This window comes from Antechinus flavipes, chromosome 1, assembly GCF_016432865.1.
Source record: "Antechinus flavipes isolate AdamAnt ecotype Samford, QLD, Australia chromosome 1, AdamAnt_v2, whole genome shotgun sequence".
Lineage (NCBI taxonomy): Eukaryota > Metazoa > Chordata > Mammalia > Dasyuromorphia > Dasyuridae > Antechinus > Antechinus flavipes.
In genome coordinates this window covers 117,640,359-117,662,408 of record NC_067398.1, presented here as the reverse complement: position 1 = coordinate 117,662,408, position 22,050 = coordinate 117,640,359, and the positions used below count along the sequence as shown (strand labels likewise).

Genomic DNA, 22,050 nt, shown 5'->3' with positions numbered 1-22,050 from the left:
CAGCAGCTTGCTGGTAGGGTTAAGAGTGGACTCCTAGCAGAGGCAGGGACGAGAGGAAGAAAGGGAAGGGGAAAGGAATGGGCTGAAGACTAAGGAGAGGAAGAAAAGGCTTTGAGGAAAGAGGAATCCCTGAAAGTGCCCAGAGGATGCATGGCTTTTAACATCAAAACTTTTTGGGGAGGATGGAAATCTCTTTAATAGAGAAAATTGTTCTATCCAGGGATATTGGCACTACTTCTGCAATATATAGTCTTAAGAGAGTTTCTTTAAAAATCTTGGTAGTAATACTTGCTCAGGCTCACACATCCAAGATAAAAGATTTAAAGCTAAATCTTCTGCTCTTGAGGCTGGCTCTTTATCCACACTGCCCCTAGTTAACATACTTTTTTTCTTCAGTTAAGTCAATAAGCACTTAATAAATGCTTACTATGTGCTAAGTATTAGAGATTCAAAGAAAGACAAAAGCCCTCAAGGAGCCAACAGTCTGATGTACAAGAACAAGCAACATATACTTTATGTACAAAGAGGCCAGATGCAGGGTAAGTAGAGAATAATTAGCAGAGAATTAGCTAGAATTAAAAGGTTTGAAGAAAGGCATCCTGTAGAAAAAGATGAGGTTTTCTCTTGAACTTGAAGGAAATCGGGAGGCCAAGGTGAGGAAGGAGAACATTCCAAGAGTGGAAGACAGCCAAAAAAAATGCTTGGCACTGTCATGTTTGTGGAATACCAAGAAGACCAACATCACTGCATCAGTGTAGGAAAACTAGGAGGTGGCAGCTGAAAGCTGGGTTATAAAGGGTTTTGAACACTAAATAAAATTTTGTATTTGATCCTGGGGATGTCATAAATGATAAAGCTTCTGGAGTCTTTTGATAGTGAGGGAGTCACAATCAGACTATTGGTTAGAAAAAATCAGTTTGGCAATTGAATAGAGGCAGGACCTGAATGGGGAGAGGCTTGGGACAGCCAGCCCCACCAAGCAGCCCGTCTATTGTAGCATAGTGTAGGCTAGAGATAATGAGGACTTGGCATGGGTTCTGTCAATAAAAAGTTACTATAAAATAAGGAAAATAAATAAAAAAGAGATAATGAGGACTAGCATAGAGGTGATGGCAGAGCTGTTAGGGATGAGAAATTGGCATGCTTGGTTAACACATTGAATACAAAAGTTATTGTGAGTGTGAGGGGCTGAGGATAACATCTAGAGAATGGTGGTACCCACAACAACAATGGGAAAGTTTGAAAGTCGGGAGATTTTAGTGGGGCAAGATAAGGAGTTCAGTTTCAGACATGTTGAGTTTATGCATGCTGAACATGCACTTGGAGATATCTGAAGGGCAGCTGGAAATTTGTTGACTGGATGTCAACAAAGAAGTTAGATTTGAAAAATCATCAGCATCAAGATGATAATTAAGTCCTGATGAGAATCCCCCAAATGAATGAGTGAAAAGAAGGCCCAGGATAGGATCCTGGGACACTCACAGTTTGTGGATGGTACCTGGACGAGGACCCAGCAAAAGAGCCCCAGGAAGAATAGTCAAAATGGATAAGAGAGCTAGGAGAAAAGGGTGTCAGGAAAAGCTAGAGAGGAGGTGATAAACAATGTCAACAATTGTAGACAAGTAAAGAAGACGGGATTGAGAAGGGACCATTGGTTTTAGCAATTAGGAGATCTTTAATAATAGGAAAAAGCAGCTTCAGTGGAATAATACTTTTGGGAGCCAGATTGTAAACCAGATTAAGAAGTAAGAAAAGAGGAAATGGAAGTAGTAATTGAGGTAGCCTTGTCAAGGGATTTAGCCACAAAGTGCAGAAGAGCTGTAGGATAGTAGTGGGGATCAAGCGTTTTTGTTTTTGGTTTTTGAAAATGGAGGAGTCATGATTGTGTTTGTAGGCAATAGGAAAGGAACCAGTAGACAAGAAGAGATTGAACATAAGAGAGAGTAAAATGATATGCTGGAGAAGGGATGAAATGGGATCCCTTATGCAGGTAGAACATTATCCTTGTCAAAGAGAAGCAATATATCTCTTTGTAGGAGAGAGAGGAGGAGGAGAAGACGTTGCAAAAGACATCTGAGTGATAGAAGAGGGAGCCCTCAGCAGGGGCCTCAATATTTTCTGTAAAATGTGAGACAAGAACTAGAAGAGGAACCTTGGGATGTTTGAGGAGAGATGAAAAGGTTTAGAAGAACCACTGTGAAGAGTAAGATAAGAGAGATAATAAAGAAGACATTGAAGAATTACTATCAGCAGTGAGTGTCCAGAAGAAGTGATGTAATATAGATTTGTCAGCAACCTAGTCAGAACAGTTGCCTGATTTTCTCCATCTTTGTTCAACAGCACATGGGGTAGGAACAAAGACAATAGGAGATAGTGAGAGGATACAATTGGCAGTATGATGAAAGGGGCCAGTGTAGAAGTGAACTCTTTTACCAGAATCCAGATGGGGGAAAAGGAGATACTGACTAATGCAGGGAAGGTTGACTGAAAAAGAAATGAGCAGTCAAGGGAAGTCATAGTGTTGCTAAAGAACAGGGTTTGCTATGGTAAGGCAAAGAGAGAGATGGACAGCTTAAATAAGATGATGGTCAGACAAGAGAATTTCTTGACTCTGGATTATCTGGATTATGGCTGTGTTACAATGTAGTGAGAATAATGGGGATTTTTTCCCCCTATGTGACGAGATTTTATGTATTTTTAGTTTGTCAGCTTTTTCCTCTAGTTTTTATTGTCATTGTGCTAATCTTTGGCAACCCACAGAATTTTCTGATCTCTGATTTTGTTCATTCAAGTTGTTAATTGTGTCTGACGGCTTGGATAGAGCACCAGCCCTAGAATCAGGAAGACCTGAGTTCAAATGTAGCCTCAGGCACTTTAACTAGCTGGGTAATTCTGGACAAGTCACTTAATCCCATGGTTTCCTCATTTGTAAAATGATCTAGAAAAGGAAATGGAAACAGCTCCAAGATCTTTGCCCCCCAAATGGAAACACAAAGAATTGTGCCTGAAGAGTAAATAGGCTCAGTTGGCACCCAAGAATCTTTCATATGATTTAGAAGCGTGGATTTTTAGCTTCCATTTTGATAGTTAAGAGGCATTTTTGCAAACTTGTTCTCAGCCATATTTTAGAGAGACAAAAGTTTCTGATAGATGAGGTATTACTGTTCTTTTCTTACTGAGATTTAGATTTCAATTTTTCGCAAAAATATGTTTAATTGGGGCTTATTTTTCACTTTCCATTCACTGTATTTTGTTATTGTTGTTTTCAGTGATTCATTGTAGATGCTCCAAGTGTTTTTGTCTTCCTTCAAAACGAAGAATAAAAAAGAGGCCCCGAGTCTTAACTTTATTGAGTCTTCCTGAAGATGTCCTCTTCCATATACTGAAATGGCTTCCTGCGGAGGATATCCTAGCCATCCGAGCTGTAAGTTAAATTTCATCAATTAGTGATCAGAGTATCTTACTGCTGAGTATCTGCTTAAAAATAAAATTTTTTAAGAAGACATAGATATTACTACTTAGAAAAGTCAAGAAAATTCTACCCCTTAGTAAAATGGATACTGCTGAATTTCACAATGTTTTCCTAATTTTTTATTACAGGGAAAGAGTCAATGTAACAAACCTTAAAGACTGTTTTATGTTGAATTGCATATTTGCAAAAAGCTGGGAAGGATTCCTAACCTCGAGGACAAAAGACATGTTCCAAAAGGCTACTTTCAGTCTAGAACAATGGCTAGAACTAATGAGATGAAATTTAATAAGAGTAAATGTAAAGTGCTGTGCTTGAATACAAAAAACATTTTTTACTAGTACTTAATTTTTTCCAATTACATGTAAAAGACAATTTTTAACATTCATTTAAAAAAACTTTTGATTTCCAGATTTTTCTCCTTACTATTTCCTTAAAAGGATAAGCAATTTGATATAGGCAATATATGGACAATCATGTAGATATATTTCTTTATTAATCATGTGAGAGAAAAAGCCAACCAAAAGGGGGGAAAAAATAAAAAAAATTAGTCTACATTCAGACTCTATCAGTTCTTGACCTGGATGTAGGTAGCATTTTCTAAAATGAGTCCTTTGGAATTGTCTTATATCATTATATTGCTAAGAGGAGAGCTAAGTTATTCATAGTTGGGTTTTGCATAATTGTGTATTTTGTATATATTGTTGTGTACAATATTCTCCTCACTTCATTTTGTATCAGTCCGAGTAAGTCTTCCCAGATTTTTGTGAAATCTGCTCACCATTTGAAAATAAAAATTTAACAGAGTGGAGAGGTTAGGAGCTTAAAAACCATTCTCGTAGAAGAGCTGGAGGTCTCAGTGTGATAGCAGGTCCAGTGAGCCATCTGTGTATAAGATGCCAATGCAATGCCATAGAAAGGAGGTTTGATTTGAAGAGAACCAAGGTTCAGGCCCTAGTTCTGCCACTTATTACCTGTGTGACTGTGAAGAAGTTGATTGATTGCTTTTGCTGTCAGTTTTCCTCATTTAAAATTGGAATGACTTCTAAAGTCTCTCCTGGGTCTAAAACTATGGTGTAGTAATAACAATAATAATAATATACCAAGTTTGTCTTGTAGCCAAAAAAGCTAACACAATCTTAGGCTGCGTTTGAAAAGTGTGTAGTGTCTAGAATAAGAAAAGTAAAATGATTCTTTTGACCTCTGCCCTGTTCAGAATATTTGAGTTATTGTGTTAAGTTTGGGGTGTCACATTTTAAGATTGCCATTGACAAAGGAGACAGGATGGTCAGGATCACTGCCATATAAGGATCATTTGAAGAAACTGGAGGCATTTGTTTCACCTGCAGAAGAAAATATCTGCATTTCAGTATTTAAAGGCCTAGCCTTTAGAAGACAGTTTTGATTTGTTTAGTCATACAGAGCACATCTAGAAGCAGCTGGTAAATGTTTGAGGCAGATTTTGGCTTCGTGTAAGGATAATGCAAAATACAAATTAGAAATTAGAAAGGAAGTTAGTTAAAGCACTTCTTTACAGAAATAGAATAGAAACTAAGATCCATTGAGGTTATAAAGCTTGCCATAGAGCATGATTCAAATTGAGCTCTCATGACTTCCAATGCAGTATTCTTTGACTTCTGCCTTCCTAGTCCCTCTTAAAGGTTCTGGAGAATCAGAACTTTCCAAAATTACACTGAATCGTTTCTGAGTTTTGTGGTGTATTCCCTATCATTATAATTCTTCAGACTGAAGCTGATTGATCATTTGTGGGGAATATTATAGATGAAATTTCTGAACAGGTTTGGTTAAACTAAAAGATCTTTAAAGCACTTTCAAATAAGTTTCTCTAATTAATGTGACTGTGGTTGGGGGGGGAGACGTTTTGGACTTAATAAATAGTATGGTTTTTTCCAATTACTTGTAAAGATAGTTTTTAACATTCATTTTTATAAGATTTTGGGTTCCAAATTTTTCTCTTCTTTCCCCTTCCCAAGACAGTAAGCAATCTGATATAAGTTATACATGACAGTATATTAGTCATGTGGTGAAAGAATAATCAGAACAAAAGGGGGAAATCATAAGAAAACGAAAGAAAAAAATGTTTTAAAAATGAAAATAGTATGCTTTGATCTGCATTTAGACTCTTAATCTGGGTATGGATTCCATTTTCCATCACAAGTATTTTGGAATTGTGTTAATGTGTTTTTGAAGCTATCTAAAATATAGAGACTGATGAACCAGATCTGGTTCACCCAGCCTTCTAAGTAGTTCGTTGTAAAATATGGTTACTCTGGTGGTCAAGAAGTTTCTATTTGTGTTTGGTTGAACCTCAGTGTTATTCAAGCCTTCATCTCTTGGTGCTCTGCTTCCCTTAGTAAATAGAAATACTGTTAAATCTCTAAAAATACATTCTAAAGCACAAATGCTACTCTTGACATTCAGTGTTTAGAGGAACTTTGACATCATTCTTTAACCCTTCATTTAACAGATGAGGAGACTGGGAAGCATGAATTATCTGTAATAAAAGCAAATTAGTGCTAGAACTGGGAACAGATAGAACTCAGATCTCCCAACGAAGAATCATTTTTGCTGTAGCTCATATTCACCTCTTCTTATCCCATAAATACTTTAAGACCTTGTTGAATTTAAGAAACTTCACATATTAAGTTAAAGTTGATGTGTGCACTATCCATCAAGGCAAATCACAGTCCCTCCAAGTTTTAATAAATAGATGCTTCTTATGAGTTACAGTAATTTTAAAAATTCCTTACTTTGCGCCCAGTTTTCTGATGGTGTGTAGTCTTTGAATTTAGCTGGGCTTGTCCTTAGATTGCCAATTTATAATCCATCAGTGAACTGATGCTCCAAGATCCATGTATTGTGGATTTATAAGCACTTACACTCATTATTTATTATTTAACTTTATAATATTAGATTTGACTCATTTTTTTTTGCCATTCTTTTAAGTTGTCTGTAGGAATAGAAACTTACCTGTTTTTCTACTTTTACAACTCAACTCAAAAATATATTCACAAGCCATGAATATTATTCTTAACCTTCAGAACTGGAAGGAAACATAACAATTATATGATCTAATCTCGATATTTAATAAAATTTGATAGTAAACAACAATTCCAATGTTTTGTGCTATAAAATCTGTAATTGTTTTTGACTCGCCCTCTTCACTGTCTTTTTTTGTTCAAACTTCCTTTTAATTATATCCTTATATTTATTTTTTGCCTGCATATCTTTTTTTTTTTCTTTTCAAGTCCAAATATTTAGTAATTTAACCAATATTATACTGAGTATATTTTTTTGTTTGTTTCTCACTGTAGAGGCTCTTAGATTAAAATTTCAGCTTTGATTAACTATTTAATTTAAGATCATGAGATTTAGAATTGGAACCTTAGAAGCCATCTAGTTCAATCTCATTTTATAGATGAGAAAACTGAATCCCAAAGAGGGTAAGCCATCCATATAATTTCTAGAAGGAAGTGTGTACTTTTAGTCTTTCCCACTCTTCCCCTACAACTTTGTCCACATCATTCCCTTGAATAGCCACTTTCTCTACCCTGCTCACATATCCACTTTTTAAAAATTTACCACCTCTTCCATGAAGCTTTTCCTGATAATCTCCTGCCTTCTAGTTACAAATGAACTTTTCTTTGCTCTGATCTCACATGCTATTTTATATTTATATTCCTGACATATTTCTTATACACTATGATTTTTGTGAGAGTATGAGTGTATGCCTGTATACACATTTTCATACACACACACATACATATTTTAAGTTCCTTGATGGCAGAGATAATTTCTTTTTTTTTTTTTTTAATATTTGTTTCTTCAATGTCTTGCACTTTGTAGACAATAAATAGTAATTGAGTTTAAAAGGATCAGGTTTTCTTTCTATTTGTATACCTCCATTATTTTGCATATGATAAATTTCAATCACTTACTCTTGAATTAATTAAGAGTAAATGTGTACTTTGTCTAAAAAAATCCTTAGGAAAATATTTTTATGATATTATTTTGATTTATAACCCTTTCTGGTTTTTTGTAGGTACATCCGCATCTTAAGTATCTTGTAGATAATCATGCCAGTGTTTGGGCATGTGCAAGCTTTCGGGAGATGTGGCCTTCTCCAGATAATCTAAAGCTTTTTGAAAGGTAACCTTTGTTGTGTCATTTTAAATCACTGATTGTTCAGATTCAATAATCAAATTCAGCAATGGTCATTTGTTTTAGTCAGCTGTAGAAATCAAATTTTAGAGTATAAAAGGCCTTAGAGAGAGCTTCTGGTCTAAATCCTTTATTTTATATCTGGGGAGATGCACATTCCCAATTGCTTACTTGATATCTCCACCTAGATGTTACTTTGGCATCTCAAGCTCTGTCCCAAACAGAACTCATTATCCTACTTCTTAAATACACTCTTAACACCATCATTTTTCCACTGCAATTCAGGAGTTTTCCTCAACTCTTTATTCTCTTAACCTCCATATCTATTTGCTAGGTCTTAATAATTTCATCTCTACTAGGCTTTCATCATTTTCTCCTATTGGCCTTCACCTTTTCTTTCCAGAATGGTTACATTTTAGTTAAATTTACATACTTTTTCCTTCAGTCAAACTTCTCCCATACATAATATTCTATCCTCTACACCTCTGTGTTTTTACAACCAGGCTATTTCCCTTTCCTATAATGTTTTCTTACCTCTCCCTCTTAGAATCCTACCATCTTTGAAGGCTCACTTTAAGGGCCACTGTCTTTAGGAGTTTTTTCCTCCCAAGTCTAGAAAGGTAGATATGATCCAGATTGTAGAAAGTTTTCATCTAAAGAGTTAGAATGGACCTTAGAAACCACCTAGACTAGTACATCTGATTAAGAATTGTTCTACAACATACCTGATATTTGGTTATTTAAACTTTTCATGAGGGAAAAATTATGAAGAAAATAATTTGTAAACCTTAAAGTATAAACATTAATGTTTGCTATTATCCAATTAAAGAATTATCCAAAGATCCGAAAATATTTCCCTCTAGTAAGGCACTGAAAGTACTTAAACGTAACAAAACTATGTGTTTTAAAAATAACATGCAAATATTAACTTCTCTTGTTCGAATTAGTCTCTATGAACCTAAACTGATGCACTGTTACTGAAACCTTTGGAAATTAAGCCTTCTCTAAATCAATCGACTTTATCATTCCTTTGCTGACCGTAGTATGTTACCATCTGTTGTTTATATCTTTATAATTTTCCCTTAGTTATTCCCTATCTCTCTAGATTGTCCCCAATAAACTTTTAGCTTATAGCCAGAAGGGGCTATGCCTTTTACTTTTGTATTGCCCAAATGTACTACTCCAGCCTTGATCATCCTTATAAGCATTATTGGGTAAATGAATAAAGAAATGTTCATTCTTATCTTTCGGGCACACATGTTGAGGTCAGATTCACTTCAACTTGAACTGCACCAATGGTGCAAGTAAATTAGGTGATTTCAAATGCCTCTATAACACTAAACTTTGAAGAAATAAGATCTCTAACCAGCCTTTGGTGTTCTTTTTTAGGGCTGCTGAAAGCGGTAATTTTGAAGCTGCTGTGAAGCTAGGGATTGCCTACCTCTACAATGAAGGCTGTAAGTGTTCAATTGAGCAGGGCCAGGATCTCTTAACAAAGTTATGTGACATGTTGTAAATAGATATGACTCATTTTTAATTTCTTGAAATGTTTTCAATCTTTGTAGATCAACTTTTTTTAAATTAAAGTTGTTAATAACTGTGCCCAGGAATTGCCCTGTGCCCTTATTATTGATGTTTCCACTTTTTATTGAAATGCTATTTAAAAATTTGACTATCTGATAAATCAGATCTTTCCATATTTTTATATCAAGCCAGGTTAGAATCACAAACCTTATTAAGCATTTATTGGGTATTTATTTATTTATTTTGTTTGGGCTGCCATTCTAGTGTCTATTTCTGATGAGGGTCGGGCAGAAGTGAATGGATTAAAGGCATCACGTTTCTTCAGCTTAACCGAACGCCTGAATGTTAATGCTGCTCCATTTATCTGGCTATTTATTCGCCCTCCGTGGTCTGTGTCTGGAAGCTGCTGTAAAGCTGTAGTCTTTGAAAGCCTCAAAGCAGAATGTCAATTTCAAAAAGTAAGTTGTATTCTTTTCATTTGAAGATCACCTTAAGCTTTTAAAATCTAAAATACTTTGCATGTAGTGAATATTGGATAAATGTTAATTTTTAATGCTTCAGAATACCTCACTTTTAGCTAGCAAAGTCAGAACCCTGAGGAATACGAATATAAGCTTGAAAAAATTTAGTCAATGCATGTTTGGATATCTGAAATGTATTTAGCACTGTGAGGGTTAAAAGTCTACTTCCTGATGTGGAGAACTTAAAAGCTAGGAACATAAAACACAAATACATTAAAAAAAAGAAAGATGTAAGGCTTTCAAAATAACTTATAAGATGACTCAAGTATGTGATTAAACAGTGAAACATAGGCAATAATTACTAAAGATCTTTAGAGGGAAAAGATTAATTCATCTTTGGCTTATCAGGAAAGAAAGATGTAGAGGACAGAATATTTGAGTGCATCTTGAAGAGGTGGCCGAATTTGTGTATAATAACAGAACAGGGATGATGTGAGCAAAAGAATAGAAATGGGAAATCAAAAGGTATGTTCTTGGGACACTGAAGAGACTCAATTGGGGAAAAGGGCTCTTGTAGGGAATTACAAAAGTTAAGGTTCCTTGCACACATGTAGTCGGTGTTTATTGAAGTGAATTTAAAAAGCAGATTGAGGTTAAGCTGAATTGTTTCTTGAATGCCAAATAAGAAGTTGGTACCTAATCATATGGCTAGTGGAGAGCAGTTGAAATTTTTTGGACAACGAAATAACATCAAAGTGGTGTTTTTAAAGATTAATTAGACATCAATGTGCAATATAACGCTGGAGAATAAGGTGTTTGAATAGTGTAATAATTGTAATGATATCCAGGTATGAATGAAATAAGATCCTAGAATAGGATTCTGGCACTAGAAAGGAATCTTCAGAACACTTTTTTGTACATAGTAGGCATTTAATGGTTATCCCATCTTTTTTTTTTTTAAAAAAAGCAGTTATGGTCAAGATACTTGGCCTAAGGTCACACAGTAAGTGTTGAGTGAGGTCCAATTTGAACTCAGGTTCTTCTCATTCCAGAACTGGTGCTCTATTCACCACATCACCTAGTTGCCTCACACACACATACTTAATATTTATGGAATTAAAAGGAAAGAAACCTTGTAAAGGGAGAATGGTTACAACTAAGAGATCCATGGGTTTGGGAGAATAGGAAGAATGAGAAGTCAGAGATGACACTGAACTTTAAAATGGAGAATCTTTTTAAATGATGGTGCCTTTAACTATAATAGAGAAGCAGCTGATTTTGTTGGAGAGGGAGTAAGTTCCTTTTGGGACACATTAACTTAGAAGTTACAGCAATATGTTAAATGTATCTAGAGCTGGCAGTTAGATCAGTACATCGGGGTTTGTGAAAGATTGAAAATGGGGCATTCCTGCCAAGAAGTGACAGTGGAAGCTAGCAAGACTGAAAGCATGAAGAAGAAGAAAGTGAGACTGAAACTATGGGAAACGCCATCCCTGGGAATGAGAAGGAGAAAGAGCCCAGAATAGAAAGGGAAAGAGAAGCAAGCAGATGAGTAAAAAAAAGCCTGCCTGAGGTTGGTCTCAGAAGCTGAGGCAGGACCAGAAGTGTACAAAAAACCTGACTCACCAGAACCATATTAAAATGGACTTGGGAAATTTTTAACAAAATAAGTAAAAATACAATAAAATACAGACAGCATTTCATTATAAAATTAAATCAATATGTGGCCTGTAAGGAACCTTATGTCTGAATTTGTAGCATCCATTTCTATGATTTTTGGCACCACATAAAGATTAAAAAAGATGAGATTTGAAAAGAGGCCAGTGGATTCAATGATTGGGGTCCATTGGTGACCCTGAAGAGAAGAAACTCTGTGAAGTACGGATAGAGAAGCCTGATCATAAGCTTGGACAGAGGCCAGGCAGGGAGAATATGCACACAGCAACTGTGAGATAGTCCCCTGAGAATTGAGGTAGAGCGGATAGGGAAGGGGATGAACCTATTTTGTCTGTCTTTATAATGGCCTGTGCTTTACAATGGCCCTGTGGAGTTGTGGTCTGCCAAGCTTCACTTGTACCCCATCCCTGCCTCTCTCAGTTAGTTTCTTCAATTGGGGTTTGGGAGGGAAATTTATCAAGATTTGAGCAGTGACCTTTTGAAGTAACTGTCTTAATCCCAATAAACTTTTCTCTCCAGAGAGAGAACTATGGAGACTGAATGTAAATCAGCACACTATGCTCACTTGTTTTTTTGTTTTTGTTTTTGTTTTTTTGTTTTTTTGCCCTGTGGTTTTTCTCTTTTGCGCTGATTTTTCTCTCCCAACGTTCATAAGGAAATATTAATGGGAGAGGAAGAGGGGGGAATGAAAGTACATGTATAACAAAAAAAAAAAAAACACTTATTTTTATGTGTAACTGGGGAAAATAGTTGTTGTTTTTTTTAAATAAGTAACTGCCTTTTCTTTTCTTTTAAGGTTCATAAAGGATCTATATTATATTGTTTGGGTAAAGTTTTAAGCCTTTTTGAGGTAAGTTAACCAATTATATATAGATTTGAAATTCTTAAAAAATATGTTCAGAGTATGATTTTCTCTTGGTGATATATAGTCTAGGTTATGATACAAGGTGAGAGTCCAGTAGCGGCTCTTTTTTAATACAGGAATCATATTTTTGATGATCTTACTTCTTGAAAGGAGTAGGTCATCTGGAAGCAGGATGGCCCTCAGGGCTTCAAACTTGGCTAACTGGCCTTCAGCCCATAGCAGGCTAGAAGGGGGCAAAGAATGAGTTCAGATATTAGAGACAGGTTCACTGGAAGCAACAAGTGTCCATCCAAGCTGATAGGAAGGAAGAAGATGAAAATCATAAACTTGGCACAGGACTACAGAGAAAAGAGCAATTTGTGTGGTATATGAATATTATGGAATATTATTGTTCAGTAAGAAATGACTAGCAGGATGATTTCAGAAAGGCTTGGAGAGACTTAAATGAACTGATGCTGAGTGAAATGGGCAGGACCCAGGAGATCATTATATACTTCAACAACAATACTATATGATGATCAATTCTGATGGAAGTGGTTCTCTTCAACAATGAGATCAATCCCAATAGAGCAATAATGAATTGAACCAGCTACACGAAAGAACTCTGGGAGATGATTATGTACCATTATATAGAATTCCCAATCCCTTTATTTTTGTCTGCCTGCATTTTTTATTTCCTTCACAGACTAATTGTACAACTATTTCAAAGACCAATTCTTTTTGTACAGCAAAATAACTGTATGGATATGTATACATATATTTAACTTATACTTTAACATATTTAACATGTATTGATCAACCTGCCATCTGGGGGAGGAGGTGGGAGGAAAGAGGGGAAAAGTTAGAACAAAAGGTCTTGCAGTTGTCAATGCTGAAAATTTACCCATGCATATATCTTGTAAATAAAAAGCTATAATAAAAAACAAAGAAAAGAGCAATTTGGAGGCACTTTGATGGAGGATAAGCAGTCTTCTATTCATTTCTTTAAAGATTCTGTGGGCACCATCAATTACATCCCAGTCAGTTGTTACTACATAGTAGAACTCTCTGGGATATTGATAATTCAGCTTTATATTATCTGAAAGCCTTTTCAAATACCAATTTGTGTTGATATTTGATCACACTGAGAATTACATTTTTTATTGTGTTTGATTTTTTTAAAGATAAACTTCTAAGGGGAAAAATCATGGTGACATTTCTATATTTTTAAGACTTACAGAGTACTATATATGTATTATTTGTCAGTAGTCTTGGGTTTTAAATATTAACATTTCTATAAAGCAAGATATTGCTATTTAAGAGCTAGAATGCTGACCCTTAAGGATGAATATCTGATTCCTTATTAGGATACTATATATGTAATATTCATATTTATATAAATATACATGGCAATAAAGCTAATATTTATCTGGTTTTAAGTAAAAGAGAATTTGTACTTTGACTTATTTCTAGGATGAAGAGAAAAAAAAAGAAGCACTTGAAATGTTCGAGGCTTCATCAAATCAGGGATGTTTGAATAGTTCTTACCTCCTTTGGGAAAGTAGTCAGAGGACTGCTGTAAGTAACTTTGAATATTCTTTCCTTAAACTCCTCCAACTGCTAGTGTTCTCTACACTCCTTATTTTATGTAGCTTTTTTATCTATATGTATTTCTTCCCATATCATATGAGATCTGTGAAGACAGGGATTGTTAAATTTTTGGTTTTGTGTTAACATCACCCAGTGTTCTGTCTATATAGTAGACATTTAATAAATGATTATTGATTGATTAAAAGTAAAAAATTGTGTGTTCTCAAAGTGGACTTTTTGATATGACAAAAGTCATATCAATAGGGCAAACAAACCTCTTCAATCACCTATCCTAGACTCTCCCAAAGTTTAACATCTCTAATATAGTGTAGAGAACTCTGAATAGTTTTTTCTTTTACTGGTAGCACTTTCCAGAATTTGAGAGGGTATAGGTAGTGATAGGAATGATGATGGGGGCACTATTAAGGAGATGTACAATAGAAAAGGTGTGATACACCTGAGTTCTACAAAAGAAAAAAAATAATATAAATTCATTGTGATGTTTTTCCATTGACAGATGTCAGATCCTGGAAGGTATCTCCAGAGCCTCCGAAAACTCAGGGACTATGCAACCAAGGGCTGCTGGGAAGCACAGGTAAAATAAAATTTTCTGAAACGAAAACATTACTATTTATTTACTTATTTCCAGTTTATATTCCTTAAGTGTATTTTATTTTAGTCATTATATTTTATTCTCTTATCTCACAAAATCCTGTGAGTAAATATTTTCCACATTTTACAGAGAAAGAAAAGTTCAGAAAGGTAAAAAGTAGCCCTTCTCAGCTTCAAAAACAGCTCTTAACTCAGAAGCACAGCATTTCATAGCTAGGAGCAACTTAAAAGGTCATCTTATGCAGCTGATAACTGAACAAGGATTCCTTTATAATATCCCCAACCAAAAAAATCCAGTCTGAGTCCAAGTCTTTAAAACCTTGAAGGAGGGGGGATTTCACTACCTCCAAAGGCCCAGCAGCCCATTCCACTCTAAATAGTTGTAATTATTTGAATTTTTTTTCCTTCAGCCAAGCCTACATTTTTCTTATTACTACTTCTAGTACTTCTGGTTTATAGCCTCTGGGGCCAAGCAGAGATCAAGTCTGATCTCTCTTGTACATGACTCGTCATGTAGTGTTCTTTCTTTACTTAGTGTTCTTACATTACTTAAAGATAAAGAAAAAAGAGGACTTTTTTCCCTTTCATCAGTCCAAATCTTAAACCTCTCTCAAAAATCTATTAAGTCCCAGCATCTTTAAATCTTTCCTGATGCCCCCTTCTAATAATAATCTCCATTCCACCTGGAATAATCTCAGCTACTAAGGGTTCTGAGGCTGGATGTAGATGTGGCTATTCTTGCCTTTGGCCACTGACGGCATGGCACCACCAGCTGACCTGAGTATCTTGTCCAGGCCCACACCTGAGATGAAGACCTAGGTCTTCTGGTTACAAACCCAGAGCTCTGTCCACTGCCCTACACTGCAAGAAAGCCTATGAGGGACCTGAGAAACCAGCTAGTCTAGCCCCAAACTTTGATAAATATGAAATGACTTGGCCTTGTCTTGTACTAAACATCTGAGCCCAAAAGTAAGTTTGAGCCCCTGACTCCAAGTCCATCCCTTCTACTACTATGAATTGCCTACATGTATGTGATGCAGACTTATCTTTGGTTTTGTGTTTTCTTTTCAAGATATCTTTAGCTAAAGCTTGTGGAAATGGAAATCAGCTTGGGTTAGAAGCAAAATCTTCCAATGAAGTGGTGCTACAGCTCTTTCAGGCCTCTCACCCTGTCAGTAAAGAGAGTATCTTCACTGTGCAGAAAGGAATGAATGATACAATGAGGTAAGTACTTAGCTACAAATGGCCAACACATTCTGTATGGTGGCAGGAAAGATAGAATTGCTCCCTTTGAATTCTTTACTGTGCATTGTTTACTTGTCCAGAATTATTTGAAATTAATGATTATACATAAATCAATTTTTCAACTTAACTGAAAAGCCCTAAAGATTTTTAATTTAAAAAATTTTAGCCTTTTTAATGTTTCCTACTTTATGCTACTTAAAATTAACTTTTTAGAGGTGCATACTTAGGTGTGGCCAACAATTATTAGACCATTGTAATTGTTATGCCTTCAGATTCTTTTTTTTTAGGTACATAAGTGACTTCCACATAAATGGGATATTATTGCTTTCTCTGTATTTCCTTAAATGTCTCCCTAATGAATTTCTTTCTCACCTTAACTTTTTTCCCCTTGAGGCAATTGGGGTTAAGTGACTTGCCCGGGGTCACACAGCTAGGAAGTGTTAAATGTCTGAAGCCAGATTTGAACTCAGATTCTCCTGACTTCAGGACTGGTGGCCACTGTGCCATCTAGCTGCCCCTTACTTTACCTTAATTTTAATTTTTACACAATCATCTTGAAGTGTAGAGTTTCAAGGCTGAATAGCCAATTCTAGTGACGGTTTTGTCAGTGTTGTATAAAAGTAGAAAATGATCCTTTAACCAATGCATAGTTTTGAAGCTAATAGCCAGTTAATAAGAATTTAGGCACACTTGACTTGTGGGTGTAATGGAAGATAAAAAGACATGTCTGACAGTCAAACAGACATTAGGTATTAGGTTCACCCTGTAACTGATTCAGGTTTGTGATCTCTTTCACAAAGAGTTTTGTGAAAATCTCTTTAATTTCATTGAAATGAATTCAATCATTTCACCCAATTTAATCATTTAGCATCTTCATGCATCATGAAAGCAGTTACCTCAACATTGCTTATTTGTACAAATTAATTCAGCTGTGGTCAGTTGGGTTTAGAGTATGCTTGTTTTAGTTATAAAGTTCCCTCCTACAGAGGGAAAATTTTTATATTGGATATTTATGAGCTTTATTAAATATAACTTTTCTTTTAATGCTTTTATTAATACAGACTGTGGGGTGGGTGCTGTTTTCATAGGTACATCTTGATTGACTGGCTAGTGGAAGTTGCCACCATGAAGGATTTTACAAGTCTGTGCCTTCACATGACAGTGGAATGTGTGGATCGTTACCTGAAACTGAGAGTGGTACCTCGAGCCAAGCTACAGCTTCTGGGAATTGCTTGCATGGTTATCTGTACCCGGTAAGATACACCTGTTCACAGATCCTGCAGTGCTAGCTAAATGTTCATAGGAGAAGATGCTAATGATTTGGGTGTTTTGTTTATTGACTGCTAATTTTCTAAAGCTATGTGGACCCTGGGATGTTCTCTGTGACCTGAGTACTCTCTAGAAATTCAAAATCAAAATTGTAGAAACATTAAATGTAGGATTTAGGCAGGCATCTTCACCTTTTGATTCTGAAACTATGTTTATACTTTATTCCAACATGTAACCCAATGTAGCTGCTGTGGTTCCTCTGGGTTGTATAGGATAGATACTTAAGATTTGGGAAAGCTGCCAATTTTCTATGCCCTTATTTTCTAAGGTCTAAAATATACCTTTCATTACCTGACTTCTCAAATTTATTCCATTTTTACTTTTAGAATCTTAGAGTATTTTTTACTCTTTAGAATCTTGAAGTCTTAGCCTAACTAAACTTATTACAAGCTAAACATCCTAATATAAGAAACTAATCTATACAATATTCCTGACAAATGCCCCATGCTTACTCCTTGAGATGAGATTTCATTTCATAAGATGACTAGTTTTATGATGCACGTAATTTTCACCAATAGCATGTAGTTCTGCTTTTTAGAAAATCATAAATCTAATCCCCTTTCAAGTATCTGAAGGACCATCAATGTAAAATGACAGTTATCATGTGACTAAGTCTGCTTCAGGCTATATATGCCTAATTTCTTAAATCATTTTTTATATGGCATGGTTTCAAAGCACATCATCAACTGAGATATTAATTTTCAGATTTTCTCCATTTTGTCGATGTGCCCCTAGAATTGAACATAATACTCCAAATGTTATTTGACTGGTGGAGAACAGAACATGACTATTACTTAGATGGCATGCTTTGGTTAATGCAGTCTATGATATCATTGAAAATCTTAGTAGCCATTTCATTATGTTAATTCACAGCCATACAAAACCTCTCCAGGTCTTCCCCTCCCCAAAAACAAATTTTAAATTATAAACTTAATAACACTTTCAATAAGTGCAAGAAGAATAAGAAATAAAGCCCCAAACAAAATTTTGTACAATTTATAAATTCTCTCGCTTAAAAAAAAAAAATCTTTATTTGCTAATAATTTACTAATTCTATTGATCTTGTTAAAAATCGCCTCTTGGTTTTATTATTTCTATTATTCCCTGGCTGTCTGTCTTACTAATTACTGTCATGACCTTGCTAATCTTATAATTTTTCTTATTTGGCATATTACTTTATTCCTTTTCTTTAAATGTACACTCAACTTGGGTTTTTTTCTCTTAATATAGGCAATAATCAGTATTATAAATTTGCCTCTAAGTACCTCTTTGACTGCATCCCATTGATAAAATACCAGTGTTATCTATGAGGTGATCTGTTACTGTTTTTATCATTTCTTTTATGTAGAGCCTGAAAATCATTATTAAAACTCCCTTGTGAAGCTAATTATAAGTGTTTGCTTCTAGTTTAATTTCTTTATTGTTATGTCACGCTGTGGAGAATGGCCAGCATGTATCAATGATTAGACAAAGATTGAACAAGAAGCATCAAAGTTTATTAAGGGGCCAAGCAAGCATGACCCCAAAGATCAGGGTGGACTGGTCCCAGAGTTTTTAGGACCACTGAAAATGATAAGCAGGAAGCCAATTGCATTAGAAAAGGCTGAGTGTGGAAATGGGGCATTCTGTACAGAGCAAAGAAGATAAATATAGTCCCAAGACTTGCCTCCTAGATCTTTGGAATATTTGTATGACATGGGATGCTGTTTCATATTTCAGTAATGGATACCAAAAGTCATGCACAGGTTATATCTAGAAACATAATTAATGAAGTTGAACTTCTTTAGGAATCATTCCTGGCAGAGCTATAATCCATTGAGCTATCAGGCAGTATGAAGTGTCTCTAATGCAGGTAATGATGGTTATACCACACGATGTTGAGAAGGTGCTTCTGTGTTTCAGATGAGCCTTTGGGTACCACTCCTCCCAAGTTCTTTTCTGCCTTTGTGAGTAGTGAGAGAAATTCATGCAGAATTGAATTATAGGGTAGCGTATCCTGTGAGAAGGCAGCTCTTGTGGTAAATTTGCTGTATCATTCTCCATGATGAACTGTTTCTGCAAATTTGAATAGTATTTTTGGGCCAATAAAGTGTATGTTTCACTTCTGTTGGCCAGTAAGAAAATCTTGGGGATGCTTCATTAGATTAGTGAGAGGAGCTTTTAAAGCAGAAAATCCAAGGATAAAAGCAGTAGAATCTGATGAAGCCAACGCACAGGCTTGTTGTGAGGGAAATGCTTTGTATGTCTTATATTGCTATATATCTTAGAGCTGTCATTAGTTTTTCATGGAGGTAAACTTTCTCCACTGCCATATGAATTCCTTTCCAGTCTGTTGCTGTAATAACAATATTTATATAGCTCCTTACCACATATCATTTTGATATCATAATTAAGTACCATAGTACTTAGTACTATTCTGATTTTTCAGATGAGGTGTCTTAAATCTGTGTAAAGCTAAACTAGCTTTTTGTTGGTCTTCCAGTATGTATCAGAGGCAGAATTTGAATTCTTTCCATTATAACATGCTGCTTCCATTCTATGTTTTGTTATTTTGTTGGAAGCAATACAAACTCAACTTTGCCTTTTCTGAAACTCAAACAAACTTAACAATAAACAGTGACTTTTTTGAATTATCCTGTTGATATCTAAAATATTTCCTCCAATCTTTTTGTTTCTCCTTACATTTCTTTTTTTGGGGGTAGTCATTTTATCCTTTTTCGAGTACAACCATATCATTTAGTAATTCAGTCAATATTATACTTATATGTTTTTATTAGATTGTAGAAGGTTTATCTTGAGATCTCAACTGTAATTAACTATCTAGTATCAGAATTTAGAGGCATAAGAAACTTTAGAGATCATTTAGTCCAATTCTGCCTGGTTGTTTTGGTTTGGTTTTTTTCTGTATTTTTGTTGGTCAGAGTTCACATAACTAATAAGTGTCAAATATTTGAAGCCAGATTTGAACTCGGGTCCTCCTGACTCTAAGGCTAATGCTATTCCTCCTCATTTTAACATATAACCCAGAGAGGCTAATTCAGAACCAAGGTCCTTAAAGGATCTTTTCAAGTGTAGACTTTCTCTCTCAATTTTTTAAGGTCTTTTGGGGTCCTGAATAACTTTTATTTTAAATTTTCAAATGAAAAGGTTAGATTTACTAGAAAATTGATTTTTGAGACTGAAGCTAGTTTGAGTTTTTGTTTTTGTTTTTTTTCCATTTACATAACTGTGCTCCAACTTCTATTGTCACTTCTTTCCTGGCCCCCTTCCCACCCCACCCCCCCCCAAAAAAAAAAATCTGGTGAGATAGTGATTGATTAGAAAGAAGGGAAGGCAGTATATAATTTCTGGTACTTTGGAATTTTTCTCACCAGTTTTGTCATTTAATAAGGATGTACTAGAAGAATTGAATTTGTAATTTATCCATATTGGATTGATGCTAGATATTTCTATTCAGAGAGTCATAATATTTTAAGTAATTTTCTTCGATAATTACTCAAAATATTGGGATCGGTTGTTTTTTTTTTTCTTTTTCTTTTTTATTATTTCCCAAGACACTGCTACTTCTGAGGTTTCTTCTCCTAGATCTGTCCTCCAAATTTAGTTTCTCCTCTACTGCTTTCAAATCTTTATCTAATTTTCTGTGTTTGTTTTTCTACTCCAACTGTTTTATTTGCTTTTTTATTCCACTTCATGGATTCTGCTTTGGTTATGTCTTTTAAAGTATTTGATTTTTCTCTTCTGTATTCCTTATTTCCTTATTTCTGTTACCTCCTCTTGAGATTTATGTTTTATCTGCAGTTATTCTTGAAATTTTCCTCTTTTTAAAAAGCCATACATTTTTCTAGAAAATTAAATCTGAATTATTCTTTGCTTCATTGTCTCTTCGGTGAGTTTATTTATTTATAACATCTTTTAGTAATTTTGCTCTTCTGGGACATTTTAATTCCTGTTTTTGAGGGGGTAATATGAATCTAACTCCTTTTTGTTAATTTCTCATCAGACTGTTTTAACAGAAATATACCATATGGACTTTTTAAAGAGCAAAATTAGAAGAAAAAAAAAAGGTCCTCAAATTATTCCTTTCAACCTGTTTGTTCCATCCTTTCAGACTCATTTTGAATGCTGACTATCCACTACTGTGTTTAAACCCATTCTTATACTTTTCAGTTTAGTAGTTGCTAAATCTGCCTGTACTTGGGTATAACATGGTCAAATGCTTTAAGAAAATTGTTTTACCTTTCTCCAGCTAAAGGATTGATGTAATGAAATTGCATTGAGGGAAAAATTACTTAAGCATTAGAATCAGTGAATGTATCCAGTTTTGGTTACGGTACTAATTTCCTGAACTATTTTTCACTGAACTGCCAAACTTTGATTTTTGTCTTGCTCTTGATTTATATTACATTCAAAGGGAACAAGACTTGTTCAAAAAAACAACCATGAATGGTTGATTATGATGTGTCAATCATACTGTATACCTGGCTTTCTGTGTATGATAACCTCTTAAATGTAATTATTCTGCTTCTGTTTTATAGTGACTGTGAGACATACAGTGCAAGTATATAATAATTTTTTCATTTAAAAAAATTGTTTTAGCTGCTATGTGGAGGTTAGATTGGAAAAGATAGACTAGTGTCAGAGAGACCATTTAGGAGGCTTTTACACTAGATTAGGATAAGGGCCTGAATCACTTGGGGTGATTTTGTGAGTAGAGCAAAAGGGATTAATGTGAGAGGTGATTTGGAGATTAGAATTGGCCAGATTTGACAACAAGTTGGGGGGAGGGGAGGGAATAGAGGAGTGGTGGGAGGTAAAAAGAATGAAGGAAAATGGAGAATGACTTCAAGGTTTTAAACCTTGAGTAACTGGAAGATGGGGGTGCTCTCCCAACAAGAATAGAGGAATTAAAAAGGAGGTAAGGCTTGGAGGAAAAAGATGATGAGTTCTGTTTTGGATATGATGAGTTGAAAGTGGTGTGGAGAAATTCAATTGCAGATGTCCATTAGGCAGCTACTAACGCAAAAATGGAGCTCAAGAGAAAGCGTTTTTATTCAGAAGATACATGATGAATTTTTCATTCTGTTCCTTCGAGTCATTTCATATGAACATCAGTT

The 22,050-nt window shown here is 35.1% G+C and overlaps 1 protein-coding gene across 1 annotated transcript in view; it reads left to right on the top strand.

Annotated features, from left to right (window-relative positions):
• CCNF (cyclin F) overlaps window positions 1–22,050 on the top strand; it is a 34,392-nt gene that overhangs the window by 999 nt on the left and 11,343 nt on the right. Inside the window, exons 2-10 of the mRNA XM_051989485.1 lie at window positions 3,270–3,424; window positions 7,533–7,639; window positions 9,041–9,108; window positions 9,440–9,633; window positions 12,110–12,163; window positions 13,631–13,735; window positions 14,265–14,342; window positions 15,432–15,583; window positions 16,693–16,857. Coding sequence (XP_051845445.1) covers window positions 3,270–3,424; window positions 7,533–7,639; window positions 9,041–9,108; window positions 9,440–9,633; window positions 12,110–12,163; window positions 13,631–13,735; window positions 14,265–14,342; window positions 15,432–15,583; window positions 16,693–16,857 — 1,078 coding nt within the window. The remainder of the gene's footprint in view (window positions 1–3,269; window positions 3,425–7,532; window positions 7,640–9,040; window positions 9,109–9,439; window positions 9,634–12,109; window positions 12,164–13,630; window positions 13,736–14,264; window positions 14,343–15,431; window positions 15,584–16,692; window positions 16,858–22,050) is intronic.